This window comes from Ctenopharyngodon idella, chromosome 9, assembly GCF_019924925.1.
Source record: "Ctenopharyngodon idella isolate HZGC_01 chromosome 9, HZGC01, whole genome shotgun sequence".
NCBI classification, from domain to species: Eukaryota; Metazoa; Chordata; class Actinopteri; order Cypriniformes; family Xenocyprididae; genus Ctenopharyngodon; species Ctenopharyngodon idella.
The window spans coordinates 21,280,897-21,306,223 of NC_067228.1; the positions used below are offsets into that span (position 1 = coordinate 21,280,897).

Consider the following 25,327-nt stretch of genomic DNA (forward strand, 5'->3'; position numbering starts at 1 on the left):
TAAAAGCCCTGATGGAATAGGCTATATGCACGGTTACTTCCTGGTTGTCGTTTAGCCAGCTCGGGCATTTCCGGTGAACTGTTAGCTGTTCATTCTGTAGTCGCTGTATATCGACACAAAAACATTATGGTTGACTTTTTAATGTTGTATTCATATTTTAATGCAATTATCACTTTTATCTAATTAGGTAGCCAATAAACCAGTTTTATTGATTGCAATAAAGACGAAGCTATTGGGACCGTTAAAAACGCAGTGTCTGTAATTAGACACGCACGCATTTTTTCCCCCAGCACTTCAAATGTTATTTTCAATGTGATGACCACAAACATTATTTGTTCATCCTTCTGAGATTGTCCCCATTGTAAAACCGAATGTTTCAAAATGTGGTAAATTCAACATTTGATAGAAAACACTTATTTAAAAATAAAAAAGACAATAATTACCACTATAACCAGCAGGTGGCGGCAAAGTAGCATTTATTTGCGCATATCAGCCATTTCCTCTAATCGTTTTTCATTTTGTTTTTGACTAAATATTAAACATTATAAAATAACTATTAAAAATACATTTTGTCAATGTGAAGTATGAAATACTCAAAAAATCTTAAGAAAAACAATAACTTTTCTTGTGATTCGTGACACAGAAAGCGAGCACCGCGCTTTCCCTAATTACAGCAGCTGTCAGTCAGTGCAGCGCAAGATCAATGATTTCAGCACACTTGTAAAAACACAAATTTTATTAAATTAATCTAAGACCCTTATTCCTCGTCTGGTATTGTTTAAAGCCGTTTGAAGCTGCACTGAAACTGTAATTTTGACCTTCAACCGTCTGGAGTCCATTGAAGTCCACTAGCCTATAAGGAGAATAACCCTGGAATGTTTTCATCAAAAACCTTAATTTCTTTTCGACTGAAGAAAGAAGGACATGAACATCTTGGATGACATGGGGGTGAGTAAATTATCAGGACACTGTCATTCAGAAAGTGAACTAACCCTTTAATTTACACTTTCAGTGCCCAGACAGGTAGGCCTACTAAAACATGTTTAAACTAATATTAGTATTGGGTCTTAATATTGTAGAACGACATGAGGGTGAGTAATAAATGACATAATTTTCATTTTTGGGTTTACTATCTCATTAAGACAGTTCCTAGCTGCCACTTACTGGCATAACAATGTAACCTGCAATGAAAGCGCTGAAAAATCGAGAAATCGCTAACACAGTTTCTCAAAATCAGGTATTTATTGAACAATAATAGCCATTATAAACTTCTTATTTAACATATATATTATTTAAGTTCCGATGCCTATATATCTGTAATTTGTTGAAAAAAATCCTTAAAATATAAGCATTAGTTTTAGTGCAAACAAGTAGTAATATTGCAATATAATTATTATAATAATCGCAATAAAATAATTTGTAACTAGTTAAAATGAAATACTTTACAATTTACAAATGAAATGTTGCTGTTTTTTTCTTCTGTTATAACATCTGTGCTCTGAAATTTCTTGGAATTTGTTAATGATCCCATATTAAAATTCGCCAGTCATTGCATAATTTTCATGTGTTTTATTTATTTACATATTTACCTTGTTTAGATTTTTTTTGTGAACTACCCATATCATGTTACTTTTTTATATTTTGTGAATAAATATGAGTGACAAAATTTGTGTGTAGTATAAATTATTAGGCCTACATATATGTTAATGTAGGCTTATAAAATGGACAACAACCAGAGTACGGTGTACATTTTAGGACTTCCTCACACCTCAGTCATACAACGAAAAGGCGTCATGCCTTAGACTAAAAGGCTTCAGGTCTCAGGAAAAACGACGTCAGGTGTCAGGTCTCGTACAATTAGGCATCAGACAAAACAGCCTCAGACCAAAAGGCATCAGACGAAAAGGCATCGGATGAAACAGACTCAGACAAAAAGGCATCAGACTAAAAGGCATCAGTTTTTTTCAACTTTCTATTGGCTTTTATCCCATCATAACGCCGTCCTTCAGTTGTCTTTTTCTTTCTCCCTGTTTTATATATTTAACTGTTACTATACCCAAATTGATGTAAGATGTGTGTGCGAGCCTTAATTAAATATGGTTAGGTTCTATACAGAAAAGAACATGCCGGTTTTCACATTGGTCTGCAGAAAAACAGCAACCGGCTGAATGAAAATGTAAAATGTGACTCTTCCATCCAGATAGTGGTATTCTGTTTTTATTGTTATTTTTATTTTTTATTCTTATGTATTTGTTTCCTTTTTATGTAAAGTGCTTTGAATTACCATTGTGTATGAAATGTGCTAAATAAATAAAATTGCCTTGCCTTGCCTAATCAACTCTCTGACAGTAGGTGGCGCTGGAACAGCAGAAATAAAGCCGTTTCCTTGGTAACCTCTGTACACAAAGCAGCTGTGCTTATAACAACGCAGTCAAATAGCTCGAAAGATTTTTTACCTCTCTTATAAAAATTATTGGTAACCACAAATTAACCATGGTTTTGCTACACTATAGTTTATGGTGTTTGTAGTAAAATTATTGTTATACAAATAGTAGTCTATCAATCCGACAAAAAAAAAAAAAAAAAATCATAGTGAACACGCTTTTAACCATGGTTAATTTTCGTATGTGTTCACGATAGTTTGCAATGCAAGCTAGTTGCAATGTGTTATTTAGCTATTTTATACATGCAAATAAAACTAGTGAATAATACAAATTTACAAAATAATCTCTTGGATATGTTTTATACAACTTAGTGTAACATTTAACAGAAAAATGCGTGCACGTGACTGCGTGCCTTTTGGTCTGAGGCTATTTCGTCTGATGCCTAATTGTACGAGACCTGACACCTGACGTCGTTTTTCCTGAGACCTGAAGCCTTTCAGTCTGAGGCATGACGCCTTTTCGTTGTATGACTGATGTGTGAGGAAGTCCTAAAATGTACACCGTACCAGAGGTCCACGCTACAGGTAAGGTGGTGAAATGTAAAAAAGTGCTGCTTAATATTCAGATTTACAGAAATGTTGTAAGCTGACATAGTAGCTTTTGACGATTTATAAAGAAATATAAAATACACCACTTAATGTATTTATCTTACTATACAGTTATGTAGTTTTATATATTTGTTTTATATTGTTTTAGTCATTTTATTTGGAAAGATAGCCTAACACTGTAAAGAAAACATTTTGATGGCAGCATGTGAAGTACCAGTTTGGACGTGGTAAGTACGTTTTTAAAACGTTGCAAGGAGACGTTCAGACGTTCAGACGTTATAAAAACGTTTCTGCAGCGTTGTGAAAAAAACGTATTTATAACGTAAAAAACTCCCGACATCTGTCGTAATAAATACGTCCGATTAAAACGTTATCACGACCTTTTCACAACTTGAAAAAAAAAAACGTTTTTACAACGTTATTGTGTTTGCTGGGTTGTTTACACATTTAACTACTGGCCATGAGAAATAGATAAGCCTATATCGTTCGCTCAACATAATGAAGTCGTGGCCACGAGAATGATATGTCGTTCCCTCAACACGATCGCGTGGCCACGATTATGTGCTCCTCCTCCTTCCTTCACTTTTCGCCGCGGAATCCTGGACTTGCAGTCAGACTCGATGAATACGACGTAGCTGAAAATAGGTAACTGCCAGCTTAACGCGATTTGATTTCGATAACGTTAGCTTGTTAACTGCTAAAAGAATGCATGCTAATCTCTTCAAATTTGTCAAGGGGCGCGGGAACTATATTTTCATAGGTTTATGCACAACGCATTTTTACAATATGAAATCAGTCATTTTTAAATCAGTAAAGTAATCAATTTAACTGTAAACTGTAAGTGTATTACAAACCTTCTTATTAACCCTCATTTTTGACCGAAAACATTTATATTTTGAAATGTTAGAAATCGTAGCTTCATCGGAATGAGATGACACTTTTGTCGCATTAGCAATATGAACACACAAAAAAAATCAAGGATTCGGAAATGTTAAAGGGTCAAGGAAAAAAAAAAAAAACCACTTTCACGGACAAAAATGACCGACATAGGAAATGAATGTGAAATACGAAAAAATACGAAAACACAGAGAATCTTGTTGGTACAAACGACAAATCAGCCACTATGCAGAAAAAATGCACAGCAATGAAGGGGTGAAACCCTTAAATGCCAAGAGTGCAAAATAGACACACCCAACCACGTAAAAATCACATTTGCTCAACTCTGACTGTAGTTTTAATGATGGAGTTTGATTTTTATTGTGTGTATGTTTTCTCTAAGGTTATATGTCTGTTTACATCGTTTTATTTGTTTTTTTCTTTAACTTTTTTGGGATTGTGAAGCACTTTGGACAACCACCGTTGTATTAAACTGTGCTATATAAATAAACAAAGAACAAAGTAGTCTTTGAGAATGTCTAAGTATACATCCAAATTCAAAACTTAATAAACATAAAGGTATTATGTGTAAAAACCACTAGAGAATTTATAACCCACTTTATATAGAACTATATAGGAACCTAGTGGTTACAACATGGCATTACATAATTTTTTTTTTTACCCCCACCAGATGGCACTATTTGTTTTTTTACCCCCACCAGATGGCACTAATCTACCTTCAGAAAAGTCGATTTTAAATGCCTTGTCTCTGTTTTAACATGGAATACTGCTTTAATTGAAAAATAATTGTAAAAAGTATTAGAAAAAAAATGTGTATTATTTTCAGTGGGGAAAAATAGCTATTAAAATTTTTATAAATATTGCATAGTATCATAAATACCCTCAAAATTTTATATAATAATCAAAAAATATTATTGAACAAAAATATATTACATTGGTTTTCCTGAAAAACAAAAAAGTTACATTTCAAAGTAGTGATTCTTTTTTTTTTTCTTTTTTTTTTTTGAAATGTAGCGAGTCTTTTTGAGGAAATGTAGCGATTCTTTTTTAGGAAAGTAGTGATTCTTTTTGGAAAAAGTAGTGATTCTTTTTTGGTGGAAAATAGCGATTCTTTTTGGAAATGTAGCAATTATTCTTGGGAAAAGTAGCGATTCTTTTTTTAGGAAAGTAGCAATTCTTTTTGGGAAAAGTAGCGATTCTTTTTTCTTTTTCTTTTTGAAAATGTAGCGAGTCTTTTTGGGAAAAGTAGGTATTCTTTTTTCTTTTCTTTTTTTTTGAAATGTAGAGAGTCTTTTTTTAGGAAATGTAGCGATTCTTTTTGAAGAAAGTAGCGATTCTTTTTGGGGAAAAGTAGCTATTTTTTATTTTATTTTTTTGAAATGTAGCGAGTCTTTTTAGGAAAGTAGCGATTCTTTTTGAAGAAAGTAGCGATTCTTTTTGGAAATGTAGCGATTCTTTTTGGAAATGTAGCGATTCTTTTTGGGAAAAGTAGTGATTCTTTTTTTTTTAGGAAAGTAGCGATTCTTTTTGGGGAAAAGTAGCGATTCTTTTTTTTTTTTTTTTTTAGGAAAGTAACGATTCTTTTTTGGGAAAAAGCGATTCTTTTTGGAAATGTAGCGATTCTTTTCTTTTTTTTAAGTAGCGATTCTTTTTATGAAAGTAACGAATCTTTTTGAAAAATGTAGCGAGTCTTTTTGAGGAAATGTAGCGATTCTTTTTTAGGAAAGTAGCGATTCTTTTTGGAAAAGTTGCTATTCTTTTTGGGGAAAGTAGCGATTCTTTTTGAAAAAGTAGCGATTCTTTTTGGAAATGTAGCGATTCTTTTTGAAGAAAGTAGCGATTCTTTTTTGGGGAAAGTAGCGATTCTTTTTGGAAATGTAGTGATTCTTTAAAAAAAAAAAAAAAAGTAGCGATTATTTTTATGAAAGTACCGATTCATTTTGAGGATCCGGAAAATTCCACGAGCCTGGACTCGAACCTAGGATTTTTTGTACGCCATTGGGAAGTGCGAGGCTGAGCCAATTTGCTAAATATTAGAAACTCATGGGGGGGGGGGGGGGGGAAGGCAATTTTTGCCTTTCATGATTCCTTTTGAAAATATAGCGATTTACTGTTTCATTCCCTCGATTTATAAATCATGCACATGATTTATTGTGGGAACATGACTATTTATTGTGGGAACATGACATCTATCTCGAGGTTGGATGATTGTTTTTTCAGGGCGGCTTTCGCGCTGGTTCTCAGCATCCCGCCCCGGTACCATTCTTCCTGGAGGTGCATGAAAAGGTGACCAGATTGTGGAAGACAGCTTTTTCTGTCCGAAACCGGTCTGGTCCCTTTTCTGCCTTCACCACCCTGGATGGCGGGGTGGCCAAGGGGTACACAGAGATCCCTCCAGTGGAATGTACCATTGCGATGCAACTGTGTCCAGTGGCTGCCACCTGGAGGGGTAATCCGCATTACCCATTCTCGTCCAATCTAACGGACAAGGCTTACAGAGCCTGTGGACAGGCTGCCTCTGCCCTGCATGCCATGGCCCTGCTACAGGTCTATCAGGCCAAAGCGCTCATGGACATGCCCCAAGGTGGTCCTGACCAACAGCTCTTGGACGAGCTGCGCACCGCCACTGACCTCGCTCTCCAAGCGACTAAAGTGATGGCACACTCCATTGGTCAGGCGATGGCCACACTTGTGGACCAGGAGCACCATCTTTGGCTAAACCTGGCTGTTATGAGGGAGACCGATAAATATCGGTTCCTGGACTCCCCCATTTCCCAGGTTGGCTTGTTCGGCGACGCAGTTAAGAGCTTCGCCCAACAGTTCTCAGCCACACAGAAGCAGACAGAGGCGATCCCGCTTGTTTGGAGTCTGGGTGCTTGGTTAGCGCTTCCCAGCCCTTCTTGCTGGCTCATCTGCACAATCAGACTCGGCTATGCGATTCAGTTCACCCGCATCCCCCGGTCTTCAGGGGCACCTTGTTCTCCCATGTGCAGGAGACGGATGCTCCTGTGCTTCGGACGGAGATTGCACTCCTACTGGTAAAGGACGCAAAAGAGCCGGTCCCTCCAGCCGATATGAAGTCAGTATTCTACAGTCCCTACTTCATTGTACCCAAGAAAGGCGGTGGGTTAAGGCCAATCTTGGAACTGCGAGTCTTGAATCGGTCCCTTCACAGGCTGCCGTTCAAGATGCTGACGCAGAAACGCATTTTCCAATGCATCCGTCCCCAAGATTGGTTTGCAGCTATCGTCCTGAAGGACGCGTACTTTCATGTCTCGATTCTTCCTCAACACAGACCTTTTCTACGGTTTGCGTTCGAGGGGTGGGCATACCAGTACAAGGTCCTACCCTTCAGGCTGGCCCTGTCACCTCATGTCTTTACGAAAGTCACGGAGGCGGCCAACTACCTCGACGACTGGCTCATTCTAGCCCATTCGCGAGAGCAGTTGTGCAAACACAAGAACCTGGTGCTCAGTCACCTCAGTCAAATGGGTCTTTGGGTCAACTGGGAAAAGAGCAAACTCGCTCCTGTGCAGAGGATCTCTTTTCTCGGTATGGAACTGGACTCAGTCAACCAGACAGCGTGCCTCACAGAGGAGCGCATCCAGTCAGTGTTGAACTGCCTGAGTTCACTCTAAGAGCAGGACAGCGGCCCCACTGAAATTGTTTCAGAGGCTCGTGGGGCATATGGCATCCGCAGCCACAGTCACACCGCTAGGATTTGCTTCATATGAGGCCGCTTCATCACTGGCTCCACGGCCGAGTCCCGAGATGGGCGTGGCAATGCGGCACGTTCTGTGTGGCCATCACACTGAGCTGCCGTTGTACCCTCACACAGTGGTCAGACCCTTCATTCCTGCGGGCAGGAGTCCCCCTGGAAAAAGTGTCCAGGCATGCTGTGGTCTCCACAGATACCTCCATCTACAACGTGCATGCAGTTTCGGGTCTGTGGACGGGGCCCCAACTGCAGTGGCATATCAATTGCCTCGAGTTGTTAGCAGAGTTGTGGAACAGCTGTAGACTCTCTTGGTGTAAGCCTGGTCCTATCTTTCGCCCCAAGGTGCGGGGGGATGTGGAGGCTTACGCCGGACGCTGGAAGGGGTCAGTAACTGTGGCGTTTTATTAGGGATCCCAATTCTTTGGTTCACTTCTGACATACGTCGAACGTGACCGACTTAAATGGAACGTCTCGGTTACGTATGTAACCCTCGTTCCCTGAAGGAGGGAATGGAGATGTACGTCCTGTCACCACAGTTCCTGTGCCACCGCAGAGCGCGGGCCACATGCTCATCTCCTCAGCGAAAAACAGACTGCGAGTGCACCCGCTTCCACATTTATTCTCGCGCTGCGGGGCGGTGTGCGTGATGCAAAGCTCTTACGCCACTGTCCGTTGGCTCGTTTAGTATACACTCGAAGATGATAGGGCTCTCATGTAATATCCCAATTCGTTGGTTCACTTCTGATGTACATCTCCATTCCCTCCTTCAGGGAACGAGGGTTACATACGTAACCGAGATGGTTTTTTTCAAATCCTGTAAAGCCCGAAATGTTTTAGTAAAAAAATTCTACTTTTTTTAATGGAACAGTTTATTGAAACTTTAGGTAAAATATAAAAGAAAATCTAAAAAACAAAAGTTTGGATATGTTTTATGTTTGTATTTCATACATCAGGCTTTTATGGCTCATATAGTATGATATAATAAAAATATTGAGTTCACGCTTGATGCTGTATCCCAGGGGTGTCCAAACTTTGTCCTAGAGGGCCACTGTCCTGCATTTTATAGGTAAAATGTGTATACCAATAGTAGATAGTAATTACAGAGTTATCATATTTGTTTCAACAAGGGTCAGAAATTAACTAGGTCATGGTTAAAAAAGTGACCAAAATACCCACATCATTTATTTTTTAATATTCTGTTTATTTAATCTGGCATGGGTGTCTTTATCATAAAGCACAAATATACACACTATTTGCCACTTTCACTGCAACTCAGTTATAGACTTTTTTCTCTTATGCTCAACAAGGTTGCATTCATTTGATCAAAAATACAGTAAAATGGTAAGATTGTGAAATATTATTACAATTTATTAAATTTATTTCTGGCAAAGCTGAATTATCAGCATCATTAGCATCATTACTCCAGTCTTCAGTGTCACATGATCCTTCAGAAATCTTTCTAATATGCTGATTTGATTCTCAAGAAACATTTCTTATTATGATCAATGTTGAAAACGATTGTGCTGCTTAATATTTTTGTGGAAACCATGATACCATGATTTTTTTTCAGGATTGATGAATAGAAAGTTCAAAAGAATAGCATTTATTTGAAGTAGAAATCTTTTGTAAAATTATAAATGTCTTTACTGTCACTTTTGATCAATTTATTGTATCATTGCTGAATAAAAGTATTAAGTTCTTTAAAAAAAATCTTACTGACCACAAACTTTTGAACGGTAATGTATAAACAGTTCATTTTCACAACTCAGCTACATAAGGCAAAACTGTGGACTTCACTATATCCATTACTCATTTTAGGGTAACACTTTACAATAAGGTTCATTAGTTAACATTAGTTATCTTACATTAGCTATATGAACTAATAATGAACTGCACTTATACAGCATTTATTAATCTTTGTTAATGTTAATTTCAACATTTTCTAATACATTATTAAAATCTTGTTAACATTATTTAATGCACTAAAATTAACATGAACAAACAATGAACAACTGTATTTTCATTAACTAACAATAACGAAGATTAGTAAATACAGTAACAAATGTATTGTTCATGGTTAGTTCACGTTAGTTTATACATTAACTAATGTTTAACTAATGAACCTTATTGTAAAGTGTTATCCATTTTAGAATACAAAAACAAACAGAAAACAAAAATACTCAATGTTAAAAACTATAAAACTTAGATGAGAATATAAAACTGAATGAGAATATGCAATAATATTATCCTTTTTTTTTAATCAGTAAAGACTATTGCATGGATTGCTTTTGGAAGCAGATGGTTTGTTTCTTCTTTCAGTGACCAGTCAGTCAGTGACTTAGACAACAATTGTATGAAGGCACCCGCTAAGCAAACTTCAGATAGACTTTCAAAGCACCATAATGTCATGCAATCTAATCTAATTATCTGTAACAGTAATGGAGATATAGAGATAACCAAGCAAAAATATTCATGATCAAAGATGTTTTATAAAATAAGTGCTATAGCATTTTCACAATATCTGTCCTATACCCATGAATTTGTATATTGTGATTTGAAATAACATTGCCAGGCCAAACTAAAACATGGGCTAGTGTAGAAAAGGTTCACACTTAGTAAGTTTTGTGAGGCTTTATTCAAGTCATGGATCCAGGTCATGGAGGTAATAAAGTTACAAAAACCCAGATTAAAGAAGTTTCTTACGATCACCTCACAAAAAAAAAAAAAAAAATTGACTTCTTGTTTCTACTCCTTCTTCTTTTTCTGAGTTTTCTTGAAGCACTTCCTGAAACAGAACATGCAGCTTTTGACAGTCACAAAAATAACAGTCACTAGAATGAGAATAAGAAAGCCAATGACGTCAAGTGAATGATACTGAATCCAGTTCAGCTCATGGGCTGCAGTTCTGAGATGGTCTGCCCCTTTGTGTCTCATGACAAACTCAGTCCAGAACACAGCCAGGTCCAGAGGCTCAATGGGACGGTCTCTGTGAATAGCTGAAAGCTCTGTCATTTTCTCCTTGTAGCTGTTGAGTCAAAAATGGAGGAAGTATTTTTATATTTTGTTGCATACAAAAGGATTGCATAATCTACACACTGAAAACATTTTGGTGCAGGATTTACTCTGAAACAAGTTTCACTCAGAAACTGCTAGTAAATTTCACAAATAATTAAACATTTTGAAGAAGACTAAAATAGCATATATAAATAGTACATAGTTAATATAACATGCCACTAACATGCCACTTTGAGTTCAATGCTAAATGCTGTATGAATCAAAACAGAATGCATCAGTGCATAAACTGCATTTCATGCTCAGACTGAACGTAATTCATATGTTTACCTTTTGTCATTGATGACCTTTCTCAATGCAACCAGCAGTTTTTCTGAGGTCACATCAAAGATACTCAGGGCTTCTGCAACACCTCGAGACACTAAGCGCTGGGCGTTATCACCTTGGTCTCCAAACAGAGGAAGCATCACCATTGGCACCCCATTACAGATTCCCTCATAGATTCCATGTGATCCGCCATGTGTAATAAAAGCCTTAACCTTAGGATGGCCTACAACATACAAGAAAACAACACATTCAGTATATTAGTGTGTTACCAAAAGATTTTGTAGTGAATTATAATATGCCATGATAATTAAAACATCATGCACCCCCTGTCTCTTGCCATCAGTTCCAAAAAAAAAAAAGCAAATTTCTTTAAATCAAATGTCTTCCAGGAGGGTTAGAGGGTCAAAGTAGAATATAAACATACCCAAGAGATCATTTTGTGGAAGCCATTTCATCAGTTTGACATTCTTTGGAGCATTTTCAGGGACTGGTCCAGTGTACCTCCATAGCACCTACAAATCAAAGAGAGCTAAAGGTTAATAATATGAAGCCATGTAATCCTAAACATACAGTATGATGACATGCATTATTTTGCATAACATTATTTTGTTTCACAAAATACATGGCTGGCCATCAGTCATTAGCACGGCAATGTTACAGAGGTAAGTACTGAAATGGTGCTATTATTCAAGCCAGAGCTGCATTTCAGTCAGGCCACTTTCGTCAAATGTATATTTATTATAATGATAAATGCATACAGTTAGTGTTGGCAGTATGGTTCTGTTCTGGGCAAAATCCACACGCCCGTCCATGCAGCCGTGCTTGGACAGAGCGGGGAGAGCAGCAAGTCAAACCCCCCTTGGGGTACAGAACAGATCCAGTATCATGTATAATTACAGTCACAATTACATGAGTTGTTGTAAACAGCTAAATACATAGGGAAGAATGATAAAATAAAATACTGTATGCAAAAGACAGTCGTAAACAGACAACAGATTAGATTAAAGATCCCAGCTAGGTGGAGTTGGGGATGGATGGGGGAGTTAAATGCAGCGTGCCGCTAAGCAATAGAGAGAGGCATAATGAATGGGGATTTAAATGAACCGCTGAGATAAGTGTCATGACTGGATTGGTACACGTCATAAACAGCTGACTATCAGCTGGTGCAAGCTTGACTGACGTGGCCTGCCTGAACTAACGTGATGCTTGATAACACAGGGGTGTCCAATCCTGCTCCTGGAGGGCCATTGTCCTGCAAAGTTTAGCTCCAACCCCAATTAAACACACCAGCTAATCAAGGTCTTGGCGTACTATAAACTTCCAGGCAGGTGAATTGAGACAAGTTGGAGCTAAACTCTGCAGGACAGTGGCTCTCCAGGACAGAGTTTGGACACCCCTGTTAGCGTTACTGAATCCACATACTGACTAACATTTTTTAAAATAACCATGTACAGTAATTTTATTCAGCATCTTTTGGTGCAAGAGTAAGAAATTTATAAATAATACAATTCGTAGCCACACATATCATTGTATGTTTGTAAATAATCTTATTTAGACAGTGAGGGAAAATAAATTGGCTGTAGTTTACATGAGTTTTGTGGACAATAAAATCACAGTTTTTAATTCAGTGCATTTATGCTATGATGAGATGGTCAGTTGGTCCTTGAATAAGGAAGGAATAAGTTGAAGGAATGAAAAAGTTTGATAAATATTTATTATAATTATAATAACTTAATATAAAAGGGCTCTTAAACATGATCATCATAGTGTTAAATTAAAGTTTGCATTTCAATTGTAGTTATAAGCATTTAAAAAAAGTCTTTTTTTTTTCTTTTTTAAGTGTATCCTCACTTACCCTCTGAGGTATTTGCCTAAATGCTTCAAAGAACTCTCTGGCTTTGGCCTCTGGTAACTGTGACACCATGGAGCCCAGAGTGAAGACCACAAAGCCATGCTCTCCAGAACCATTCGCAAACTCCTCCAGCTCCTACACAGAGGACAGACATCAGCATTGAACGTAGATACCACATTTCAAGGACACAATAAAGCAAGGTTTCACTGTTAACCATAGGCGTAATTTGCGAGTGGGACATGTCCCCACCACTTTTTGCCAGGGTCGATATTGTCCCCAATACTTTTGAAAAGAAACATTTCTAGTTGATTAGCAATTTGTTTGTTTTTGTTAAATAATAGGTGATCTGGCGCTGGGATGTGTTGTTTTTGAATGTTGAGTGCTCGTTGCCGCTGTTATCAGTGGCGCAAAAGTGTTCTCTTGGCGCTCATGCTGTGCAGTCTTCACACGGACGAGAGCTTCAATCTATCGCTTAACGCTGTTGCGGAGACTCTCTATTTGTTCCGGTGAAATCACAAAACAAATTGCACATAAACATGTCCCTGCTCTTGATATACAATCACTGATTACCATTTTTGGTTTTAATGAGAAAAAAACAACAACAACAACAAAAAAAACAATACGAGGGCAGATTAGAACCCAGAACCTCTGGGATGCTGAACAAAAGTTCTACCACTTCATCAGGACAAACTAATATGCAGCTCCACGTATTTATTGACTAATGTAAATACTCTCGAGACTAACAATATATTGTATTATAATAGATGTAAGGATGAAACTATCATATTAAACATGGTCTATGTCAATAAATTTTGTCAATAAAATACAATTACAATAGTAGCCTAATTGTAATTGCCCCCCACCACCACACACATTCCTGTCCCTCACCCACTTTTTAATACAAAGTTACGCCACTGCTGTTAACACACTCTTTTCGATGTAATCAGTTCTTGTTACATTTATTTTTGCTCGCTCTCTCACACAAATACCTACATAAACTTGCATGTTCAAACTTGAACTTCTGAAAAGCAGCATACTGCAACAACAAAACAGATCTACCTCTTGGTAAAAGAGTAACTTCCCCTTTTTGTTTACTGAACAGTACACAACATAATTACAAAAAAAAAAAAAAAAAATGTAGACCTCCTTTCCCCCGGTGCTTCATGGTGTAAACACAAAGAAGCCCCTCATTTCCTCTCGAAGATTACAGTGGTCAAATGAAAAAATCAAAAGAAAAAATACTTTGCCTGCAATCGTGCTGGATCAGTAAATGCATTTTCTCCCTGTATTTTGTGCACAACTTAGAACATCTGAGAATGGCTCTGCTCATGAACATCTTACCTTTGTCAGTAGACCCTTCTTTGCACAGTTGATGCCCCCTATTTGGACCATGTTTGGCATTTGAGGTTTGGGGAACTCAAAGGTAAAGTCGTACCTCAGAAGCCAGACTGCACCGTGCCCTAATAGCTCTCCGTATGTAGTGTCCTTCTGCAGATATCTACTGGCCAGTTCATCAGCGCCGGCAAACAGTATACGGCAAAGGAACATATCAAAAACTGCCATAAGCGTATTTTGTACTCTCTGAGGGAAAGTCATCTTATCTGAGTAACCGGTCATGAAGCGCGGAACAAACGACGGAGGTGAGGGACACTGGGCGGCTGACTCGTCAAGCCGACAGGGAATCATACGCAAGAAGTAAACGGCGGGTATCGAGAAAGAATCGGCAATGATAGTTCCACACGGCAAAAAAGGATCGGTGAGCAAAATATCAAATCCCGTCTCTCTTAGACTCTTCATCAGGGGCTCGTCGTACAGCAGCCATTCACAGGCTTTCACCTGCATATTTGTGAACTCTATCAAGTTCCTCAAATTTGCAACGATATCAATCAATTGCGGAGGCTTCTCAAACGCATTCTTCTCTATGTTGTCCAAGTTGGCCTTTAGATCAGCAAGGGTGTAGGGCACACGAAAAGACTTAGTGGTGTAATTGCCAGACGTAATCTGAACACTGGTTTCAGGAACCATGACCACCAACTCATGACCCCTCTGAGACAGCTCTTCCACCAGGATCTTCATGCTCAGCCAGTGGCTGCCATCCACTGGCATGACAAGCACCTTTCCAGCCTGCACAGGCTCTGAGGAGAACAAGCATAACCAGGCTAGGATCCCCAGAGCGGGAACACTCAGTGCTCTCACCATCCCTATAACGTTTGTACAGCAGACAACAATAGACACTGTATTTAAGAAGCCTGGGAATGTTTTTAAATGAGGAAGTGCCTCTAAACTAGGCAAAAGGGGAGTCAGTGTTGATAGGTCTGGTTGCGTGTATAGCACAATAATGAGCTCAGATTTTTTCACTGCACTGCGGTTTAAAGTCTAACAAGTGGGTTAAATGTAGCTCTGGGTTAATTATTTCAAGAACGTACGAGCATATAAAAATTGTCTCAGTTATCTAGAGATAGCTATGTTTATACAAAGTGCAAGAGGACCAAATATCAGCAACAGGTTAATATGTTGGTAACACTTTTCAATAAGGTTCAACATGTTAACTTTAGTTAATACATTAGGTATCATGAATTAACACTGAACAATATTTTAACCTACAGCATTTATTAATATACGCTATTGCTGTCGGTAACTTTTTTTGTGTTCAACATTTACAAAAAAATTATATAATGAGCATGTACATCATGAATTTATTTTCTAAACCGTGTTTTTGTCTTGTCCTGAATCACTACGGTACACCTATAATAAGTGTTTATATTCGGGCTATTTTAAACTGGGTCGGCTCGCACCGCTGCGGAGTAGCACAGTACGTCGCACGTGACTCTTCATAGACATAAACAGAGAGAAGTAGCTCCGGCTACAATGTTCTTCCGCAAGACGCATGCCGTTCTGTTTATTAATCGTTAGAGCGCTACATACATTTTTAACATTTTTGAAAATTCAAACTATATATAAAAAAATTACAAATTGTCAAACTAAGGTTTTCTTTTCAAGAATTTCATTCTTACAATGTCTTTTCTTAATCATCATATCAGGACAGTTGTATCACCATGACATTTCTGACTTTATCCCCCCCAAATTAAATAAAAATAAATATAAATAGTGGCTCTGGTCTAAGAGTTTTTTATATCTCCAACAAATTAAATGTACTTTTCAAAGGTATCATGAATACTCAGAGATACTTGCTAGCATACAGCTCAGATTATTTATGTATCTATGCCATACTTAACATCAAATCTAGTATCTCTCTCTTTCTTATTATATTTCATATAAAAATCATATGCACAGTGAATTCAAATCTAATGCTGTCATATTTATCACTGTCATCAGTTTTTATATCATTCAAAGGAACAATAACAGTGAAAGGTCTCGTTGTATTTGGACTAAATCACTGAATTTGAAATAGCCTCTTAATGTTTCTGATATAAAAGATATAGAAGCAAAAACAGTAAGAGTAGTTTGGTAGAGTCTAGCAGCTGCCATCTATAGGCATCACCGACAGCTTCTCAGCCTGTCCTTATCTTTAAGAGTCTTTTTATAAGTGTTTTTCGAACAGATATTACATTATATAACCTTGCTTTTCCTGTGTTTCCAGAATTACAGGAAATTTACATGTAAATGTTTAATTAAGAAACATTTAAAAAAAAAAAAAAACTTAAACTACATACACACAGCACTTGCAGTATAAGCCTATTAGGAACTAAACAATAAAGACTCACTTGTGATAAAGGTTTTGTTTTCTGGCTTACTGTTGCTCCAATCATGACCATGTTTGGCATCACTGGACGTGGGAATTCCAAGGAAAAGTCGAAACGCATAAACCAAAAAGCTGCACGGCTCATGATCTCCACCATCGATGTTTTTCTCTGCAGTACACGTGAGGCGATCTCATCTGCACGAGCAAACAAATGTCTGCAAGCCGCAGGCTGCAGCAGAGTCCTTACCAGGTTCACACCTCTTTGCCAAAGATTCATGCGGTCAGTAAAGTGAGTTAAAGGTTGTGGAACATAAGAAGCTGGAATTGGACATTGACTGGCAAGAGCATCAACACCACAAGGATGGTTTATTTGCATATAAATAGCTGGAATTGAGAGGTATTCACCAGCTATAGCTCCGATTGGCTCAAACGGGTCAGTGAGAATAGCATCAAAGTTGTAGTCTTGCAGTTTCTTCATCAAGTCCTTGTTGAAGAGTAGACCCTCAGCATTCCTCAATATAAACATTTGCAGAACATCCAGTGAGACGATGAACGCCTGAAACTTGGCCAGGTCTGTAGAGATATCAATACTCAGAATTGTGTTAATTTCATCTGCTAAGTTTGCTTCTAATTCAGCCTTGGTGTAGTTTACTGGAAATGTCAGAGTGGTGGTATTCTGTGATGGACCCATACTCAGACTCGCCTCTGGGATGACGACCACCACCTGGTTTCCTCTCCTCCCCAGCTCCTCCACAATAGGCTTCATTCCTAACCAGTGACTGCCATCTGTTGGAATAACCAACAGTTTCCCAGCTTCAGCTGAACCCAAGAGGATTAGAACCAGGAGCAACCACATGCCAGCCATTCTATCAGTCGTGTGAAGGACAGTGGCAGTTGAAGGAGATAAAGTCAGAAAAACACTCATGCAGTGTAACCACACAGGTTAAAGTACTATCTTAAGTGAGTTATGACTGGGTTCAAGGGTGTGTGATGTTTGCAGCTAGTAGGATGTGCTCAATCCAAATATGGCATGTAAGAAATCAATGGGTCTTATTCACTAATAATTGTTTGTGGATTCTTCATATTTATGTGCACAGGAGAACTTCCCACAAAAAGTTTCCACCCAATACACGTGCATGAACATGAATTTGTCCTTAAAATTGTTCGAATGAATTAGGAGTATTCTTAATTAGATCTTGGTTATCCTAACACTGTTTAATGAACATTGTATGATGTAACACTAGAGAGCCAGAAAAGTAAAAATGTTTTTTTTTTTCAAAGTACATACACAGTTCTAATATTACACATAAAATCCTGAATTAATGGCATCAGCTATTAGAGAATGCTGACCTGGACCACATGCTTAATGTTAATTAAAAAATATACTAATGTTCAATGTTAATAAATACAACTTGAAAATGTCAAAAAAAAAAAAAAAAAAATATATATATATATATATATATATATATATATATATTTGAATATATGTAGGCATCAGTGGCATCAATTCACCAAAAGCCATATGGCAAACTCTGATGACATCATCAAATCTTACTCCCTCGATTTGACAGTCCCACATATTTTCTTTCATTCCTGACCCTATACATGCTGCTGTAGCAGCCATCCTCAAATATCACAACAAGCATTTGACAAGTTGAAATGCATAAAATTAAAATTCATGCAAAGGTACAGTATAGCGATAGCCAGAGAAAAACGTCCAGGAAAACGTGTGATGCATCCAAATCACATATAGCTTTGATCATAACCCAGCAAATTACACAGCTATAGACCACTGTTATAAGAATGAAAGACTTTTCAAGGACTTTCAAGTAATTCACACAACCATTTCTAGCACTTCAAAGCTCAAAAGTCTGAATATTATCTAATTTAAATGTTATTTTTAATGTGATGACCAAAACATTTTTTTTTGTTGTTCATCTTTCAAAGATTGTCCCCATTTGTAAAACTAAAAGTTTCGCAATGTAGGAAAACTAACACTTATTAAAAAACACACTTTTATTTTAAAATCTAAAAAAGACATGAAATTACCATTTTAACCAGTAGATGGCAGCAGAGGAGCACTCACTGGCTCATTAGCCATTTCTACTCCCTAATATAGGCTAGTTTTTTTTTTTTTTTTGCTTTTGAGGTTATTTATTTTTTAGACATTATCAAATCACTATTATAATATTAAAAATGTACACATTTGCAGTCCCGTTGTTGAACACATGTCCTGAACCAGATAGCTTTAATTTACTTGCTTTTCTCTTTTATTAAACAATTACAAATTATACTGTTTCACATAGTAATATGTTAATCCTGCAATAAAAAAAAAAATTACTTTGCATTAATAGCTGCCATACCCAATCGATGCCCACATTAATCAAAATTAATAATTGCCTTTTTTTTTTTTTTTGCATTACCTGTAGTCTTACCAGTAAGTGCCTTTCACTATTATAAATGACATGTGACTCAGTGAAATCTCTGTATTTTGTGCACAACTTAGAACATTTGAGAATTACTATTGTCATTAACATCTTACCTTTGTCAGTGGACCCCTCTTTGCACAGTTGATGCCCCCTATGTGGACCATGTTTGGCATTTGAGGTTTGGGGAACTCAAAGGTAAAGTCGTACCTATGAAGCCAGACTGCACCGTGCCCTAATAGCTCTCCATATGTAGTGTCCTTCTGCAGATATCTACTGGCCAGTTCATCAAAGCTAGTATACAGTTTACGGCAAAGGAACATTTCAAACACTGTCATAAGCATATTTGTTACTCTCTGAGGGAAAGTCATCTTATCTGAGTAACCGGTGATGAAACGCGGGATAAAAGACGGAGGTGAGGGACACTGGGCGGCTGACTCATCAAGCCGACAGGGAATTCCATGCAAGAAGTAAACAGGGGGAAGTGAGAGGGACTCGGCAAGGATAGTGCCACATGGCAGGAAAGGATCGGTGAGCAAAATATCAAATCCCGTCTCTCTTAGACTCTTCATCAGGGGCTCGTCGTACAGCAGCCCTTCACAAGCTTTCACCTGCATATTTGTGAACTCTATCAGGTTCCCCAAATTCTCAAAAAAATCAGTCAGTTGCGGAGGCTTCTCAATTGCATTCTTCTTTATGTGGTCCAAGATGGCATTCATCTCAGCATCGGTGTAGGGCACACGAAAAGACTTAGTGATGTAATTGCCAGACGCCCTAATCAGAACACTGGTTTCAGGGACCAGGACCACCATCTCATGACCCCTCTGAGACAGTTCTTCCACCAGGATCTTCATGCTCAGCCAGTGGCTGCCATCCACTGGCATGACAAGTACCTTTCCAGCCTGCACAGGCTCTGAGGACAACAAGCATAACCAGACTAGGAGCCCCAGAGCGGGAACACTCGGTGCTCTCACCATTCTTCTACCGTTTGTACAGTACACAGAGATAAGAAATTTAAGAAGCCTGGCAATGTTTTTAAAAGAGGTGGGGCCTCAAAACTAGACAAAAGGGGAGTGAGGGTTGATAGGCCGCATGTGCATCAGCTCAGATTTTAAGCTATGTCATTGCCCTGTGGTTTAAAGTCTAACAAGTGGGTTAAATGTAGCTCTGGATTAATTATTTTAAGAACGTACGAGCATATTAAAACTTTCTCAGTTATCTAGAGATAGCTGTGTTCATACAAACTGCAAGAGGATCAAATATCAGCAACAGGTTAATATATTGTTAACACATTTCAATAAGGTTTAACATGTTAACAATAGTTAATGCATTAGGTATCATGAACTAACAATACTTTTACAGCATTTATTAAAGGCAGGGTAGGTAATTTGTTCCAGAAACATTTTTTTTCTTTGTTACGCTGGTTGAAAGCTTTTCCTATCCTGATAGCAATCACTAAGTTAAGTGGTCTAAATGTATATGTATATATCTCGTCTGTGGAAGACGTAGGACCATGAAATGTTCGTTCAATCATTGAATTCGGTCTGTATGCAATGAAACATATGTATTTCCATACCTCTGCCAACGCGCACCCTGTTTGACCCTGTCAGACATCACAAGTCATCAGTGCGTTTCATGCGATGCAGAGTTAGAAAGACGTCAGTCACCGAACAATGCAACCGAAACAGCTGCTCTTAACCAAAACTATGAGCTTATGCTGCGTTCACACCATAATACTGTAATTTGAGAGATGGAAACCTGTAACGTTATACTCGGAGCGGTTCATGATTCAAATTTATTTAACACTATCAATGCCGAAATAAATCTGCAGCAGTCAGGTGGTACAGGTCAGAGCGCTTTAAGCTGTTTATGTTTGTTATTATTGTAATGTTATGTGCTTTGAGACATGAGGTAGTTTAACCCCGTGACGCTTCTGTTTGCTGCCTGCTATATGCGTTCATGTGTTTTGGAGGAGGCGTGGCTTTGTCCAGCGCTCTGAAGGGAGCAAAGCTAGCTCGCTTTCAAAGCTGTTGCTAGCCTCTCCTGAAAATTGCCTACAATACCTTTATAATATGGGATAAAGTTAATTTCTACATACATTTTTGACATTTCAAAACTATATAAATTATCATGAATCTATTATGAACAGACATGAATAACAACAATGAACAATAGTATTTATAAATCAGCACTGACCTAGGTTAATAAATCATTTCCAGAAAGGTAAAAAGCTTTTGCATTCTTTTTTTTTTCTTCATTATCATATCAGCTCATTTGTATCACCTGCCCTGACATTTTTTTAATTTATGCCTCCCAAAAATATTATTATTTATTTTAAATTAAAAAAATTAAAAGAATGATCATCATAGAAAATGTATATTCAAGTTATTGTATGCATGTATTGCTTTTTTAATTGAATAAATTTATTAGACAAAAAAATAAGTGTCAGGTCACTGACAGTAATGTTAATGAACTGAACCAAGTATTACCAATATTTAGTTTTTAGTATAAACTTAATATTTAGTTGTTTTTCACCTCAAAATTGTTTATAAACCCATAAATAATTCAAGAATTAAAGAAAGAAAAAGTCACTTTTCTGGTTCATAAGTACAGTTTTTTTTCAAGGTTAAATTTATTGCTTTTACTTTGAACCTTTATCGTTAAAAGTGGTCCGCTACTTTCAAAACAGTTCTGCAAGTCTCTGCAGTCTGACTGTAGTAGGATTATGCCTCATATATTTTGCAACTCAGTAATTATTCCCAGCTCCTCCCTCACATAAGTGGGTCAAAAATGGTCAAAAGCACACTAATCTGAATGAAAGAATGTGCTGAGAAAAAAGGCTAAAGCCAATATTTTTTACACTTGAGGACCTTTTTGCCACTTAATCATTCTTTCATAATGCATCCACACCCCACTTAACATCAAAACCAATGTCTCTCTATGGTTATCGGTCACACAAGTCTTATTATGTATACACTGAATTCAATATAATGTCATCAATATCCAATGCTTACTATGAATAAGCCCTTATGATTCAGCTATTAATGGTCTAATCAGTTTGACACTAAAATCCCCTTAAGAGTTTGTTCTCGTGCGTCATTAATCATCCGTTGAGCTTCTGCTTATGTTCGCTGTGCACTTTCGAAATGCATTTTTAGTTCATGTTAACTAATGTAGTTAACTAATGTTAACTAACGAACCTTATTGTAAAGTGACAATTAATCATCATAATCATCAAATCCCTAAAACTGACAAATAATTGGCAATTATTTTTAGACAATTAATCACCAGCCAATTTCATAATTGTGACAGCCCTACTAAACATTTTAATGTACCATGCATTCATGAATACAAGGAGTTTAACAGTATAGTAGTAGTATAGTTAAAAAACTTAAAGGGTTAGTTCACCCAAAAAATGAAAATAATGTCATTTATTACTCACCCTCATGTCATTCTATACCTGTAAGACCTTCGTTCATCTTCAGAACAGAAATTAAGATATTTTTGATTAAATCCGATGGCTCAGCGTGGCCTGCATTCAAAGCAATGACATTTTCTCTCTCAAGATCCATAAAGGTACTAAAAACATATTTAAAACAGTTCATGCGAGTTCAGTAGTTCTACCTTAATATTATAAAGCGACAAGAATACGTTTTGTGCGTCAAAAAAAACAAATAACGACTTTTCAACAATATAGTGATGGGCCGATTTTAAAACACTGCTTCGGAGCTTTGCGAATCGAGTCAGTGACTAGAACGCGAAAGTCACGTGATTTCAGCGGTTTAGCCGTTTGATGGGAGATCCGATTCCGAATCACTGATTAAACACTTGTAATTTAATTGTAACTTAAACACTTGTAATTGGTCATTAATTTCAACAGAAATGCCTGTGATTGGCTACATTACTCAATGCTACAAAATTACGTTGTAAATAAATAGACACATTTGCAGTGCCACTAAACTCACGTCACGTGACACAAATATAACCACCAGATCGCTTTAATTTACTTTCTTTTCTCTTTTTTTAAACAATTTCAAATTATATGTTACACATAGTAATAAAACTCTGTTAATCCTGCCATTCAACATACCCAGTTGATGCCCCTTGTAGGCATTAACATTAACCTAATAGCCCTTTTTTCTTCTTTTTTTTTTTACAGTCTTACCAGTAAGATACATGTGACTCTGTATTTTGTGCACAACTTAGAACATCTGAGAATGATATGATCATGAACATCTTACCTTTGTCAGTGGACTCTTCTTTGCACAGTTGATGCCCCCTATTTGGACCATGTTTGGCATTTGAGGTTTGGGGAACTCAAAGGTAAAGTCATACCTCAGAAGCCAGACTGCACCGTGCCCTAATAGCTCTCCGTATGTAGTGTCCTTCTGCAGATATCTACTGACCAGTTCATCAGCGCTGGCAAAAAGTTTATGGCAAAGGAACTTTTCAAAAACTGCCATAAGTGTGTTACTTGCTCTCTGAAGGAAAGTCATCTTATCTGAGAAACCGGTGAACAAGCGTGGGACAAAAGATGGAGGTGAGGGACACTGGGCGGCTGACTCGTCAAGCCGACAGGGAATTCCACGCAAGAAGTAAATGGCGGGAAGTGAGAAAGAATCGGCAAGGATAGTGCCACACGGCAGGAAAGGATCGGTGAGCAAAGCATCAAATCCTGTCTCTCTTAGACTCTTCATCAGGGGCTCGTCGTACAGCAGCCCTTCACAGCCTTTCACCTGCATATCTGTGAACTGTATTAGGTTCCCAAAATTCACAACGATATCAGTCAATTGCGGAGGCTTCTCAAACGCACTCTTCTTTATGTGGTCCAAGTTGGCATTCAGCTCAGCAAGGGTGTAGGGCACACGAAAAGACTTAGTGATGTAATTGCCAGACGTAATCAGAACATTGGTTTCAGGGACCAGGACCACCAACTCATGACCCCTCTGAGACAGCTCTTCCACCAGGATCTTCATGCTCAGCCAGTGGCTGCCATCCACTGGCATGACAAGAATTTTTCCAGCCTGCACAGGCTCTGAGGAGAACAAGCATAACCAGGCTAGGATCCCCAGAGCGGGAACACTCAGTGATCTCATCATCCCTCTAACGTTTGTATAGTAGACAGTAAAAGTTTGTACAGATATACATTTAAAAAGCCTGGGAACGTTTTCAAATGAGGAGGTTCCTATAAACTTGACAAAAGTGGAGTGAGTGCTGATAGGACTCTAGCTGCTTGTGCATACAGCACAACTAATCAGCTCAGACTTTTATGCTACGTCACTGCACTGGTCTTAAAGTCTAACAAGTGGGTTAAATGTAGCTCTGGGTTAATATTTCAAGAACATTCAAGCATGAAGAACTGTCAGTTATCTAGAGATAGCTTTGTTCATACAAAGGTAAAGAGGACCAAATGTCTGCAACAGGTTAATATGTTGGTAACACTTGGTAATGTTAGCATTATATAACTAAACTTTTACAGAATTTATTAATATGCTTGTTGATTTCTACATATACAAATAGTTTTAACTTTTAAATCTGTATAAACTAACATTAATCTATTATAAACAAACATGAATAACAATGAATAATAATATTTATAAATCAGCACTGACCTAGATTAATACATTGTTTTTGAAATAAATCATTTTTAAAAAGGTAAAAGTGAAAGAAAAAAAAAAAAAAAAATCATATTGGGCAGTTACACCACACGAAACAAACTAACTTTTCCTTGTCATAAAAAGGTCAATTTATCTGATTTTGAGATACTTTTTGACCTTTGTCTGCAGGAGTTATCTTTATGATGCAATTTCATGTTTTATGTTCTTTTTATTTCTGCATGTATGTTTATTGTCTCACAACTATTAAAAAAGATTAAGTCAAACTACTTAATGATTAATTCTGGTTACACTTTATTTTGATAGTTCACATATATTAAGCAGAGTCTACTAATACTTTAATGACTGCTAGCTGACATGTAGTTGCAAAGTTACTTATGGTTAGTAGAATCTCTAAAGTGGACCATTGATATAAAATGTTACCTTAATTCTTTAAGAATTTCATTTTTTTAAAATCTTTCTTCATTATGATATCAGGACAGTTGTATCACCCTGACAACTTGTATCACCATGCAAATTTCTCCTCAAAAAAATGTCAAAATTAATTTTAACTAAAAAATTAAACACATCATAATCATAGAAGAGATGTATTTGTAAATATGAATTGGATTTTAATTGATCGGACAAAAACTAAATGCCAGGTCACTGACAGAAATATTAACAAACTGAACCAAGCACAATATTTTCCAAAGTTTTTTCCTCTCACAATTGTTTATAAATCCATAAATCATTAAAGAATTTAAGAAAGAAAAAAGTCACTTCTCTAGGTCATAAGTACTGTGTTT

At 37.3% G+C, this 25,327-nt stretch overlaps 1 protein-coding gene across 7 annotated transcripts in view; it reads right to left on the reverse strand.

Moving 5' to 3' along the window:
* Positions 1–10,223: 10,223 nt before the first annotated feature.
* The window catches only part of LOC127518436 (UDP-glucuronosyltransferase 1-6), a 34,967-nt gene continuing 19,863 nt past the window's right edge, over positions 10,224–25,327 (reverse strand). For 2 of the 7 annotated variants that reach the window (XM_051905100.1, XM_051905106.1), the window contains exons 2-5: positions 12,802–12,933; positions 11,371–11,458; positions 10,950–11,169; positions 10,224–10,632 (exon numbers count right to left, since the gene is read on the reverse strand). In XM_051905100.1, coding sequence (XP_051761060.1) covers positions 10,353–10,632; positions 10,950–11,169; positions 11,371–11,458; positions 12,802–12,933 — 720 coding nt within the window. In that variant the 3' untranslated portion in view covers positions 10,224–10,352. Of the gene's footprint in view, positions 10,633–10,949; positions 11,170–11,370; positions 11,459–12,801; positions 12,934–14,139; positions 15,355–16,523; positions 17,382–19,043; positions 19,939–23,168; positions 24,153–25,327 lie in introns of those variants that run through there. The other 5 variants (XM_051905104.1, XM_051905101.1, XM_051905105.1 and 2 more) reach the window with 5 other exon arrangements.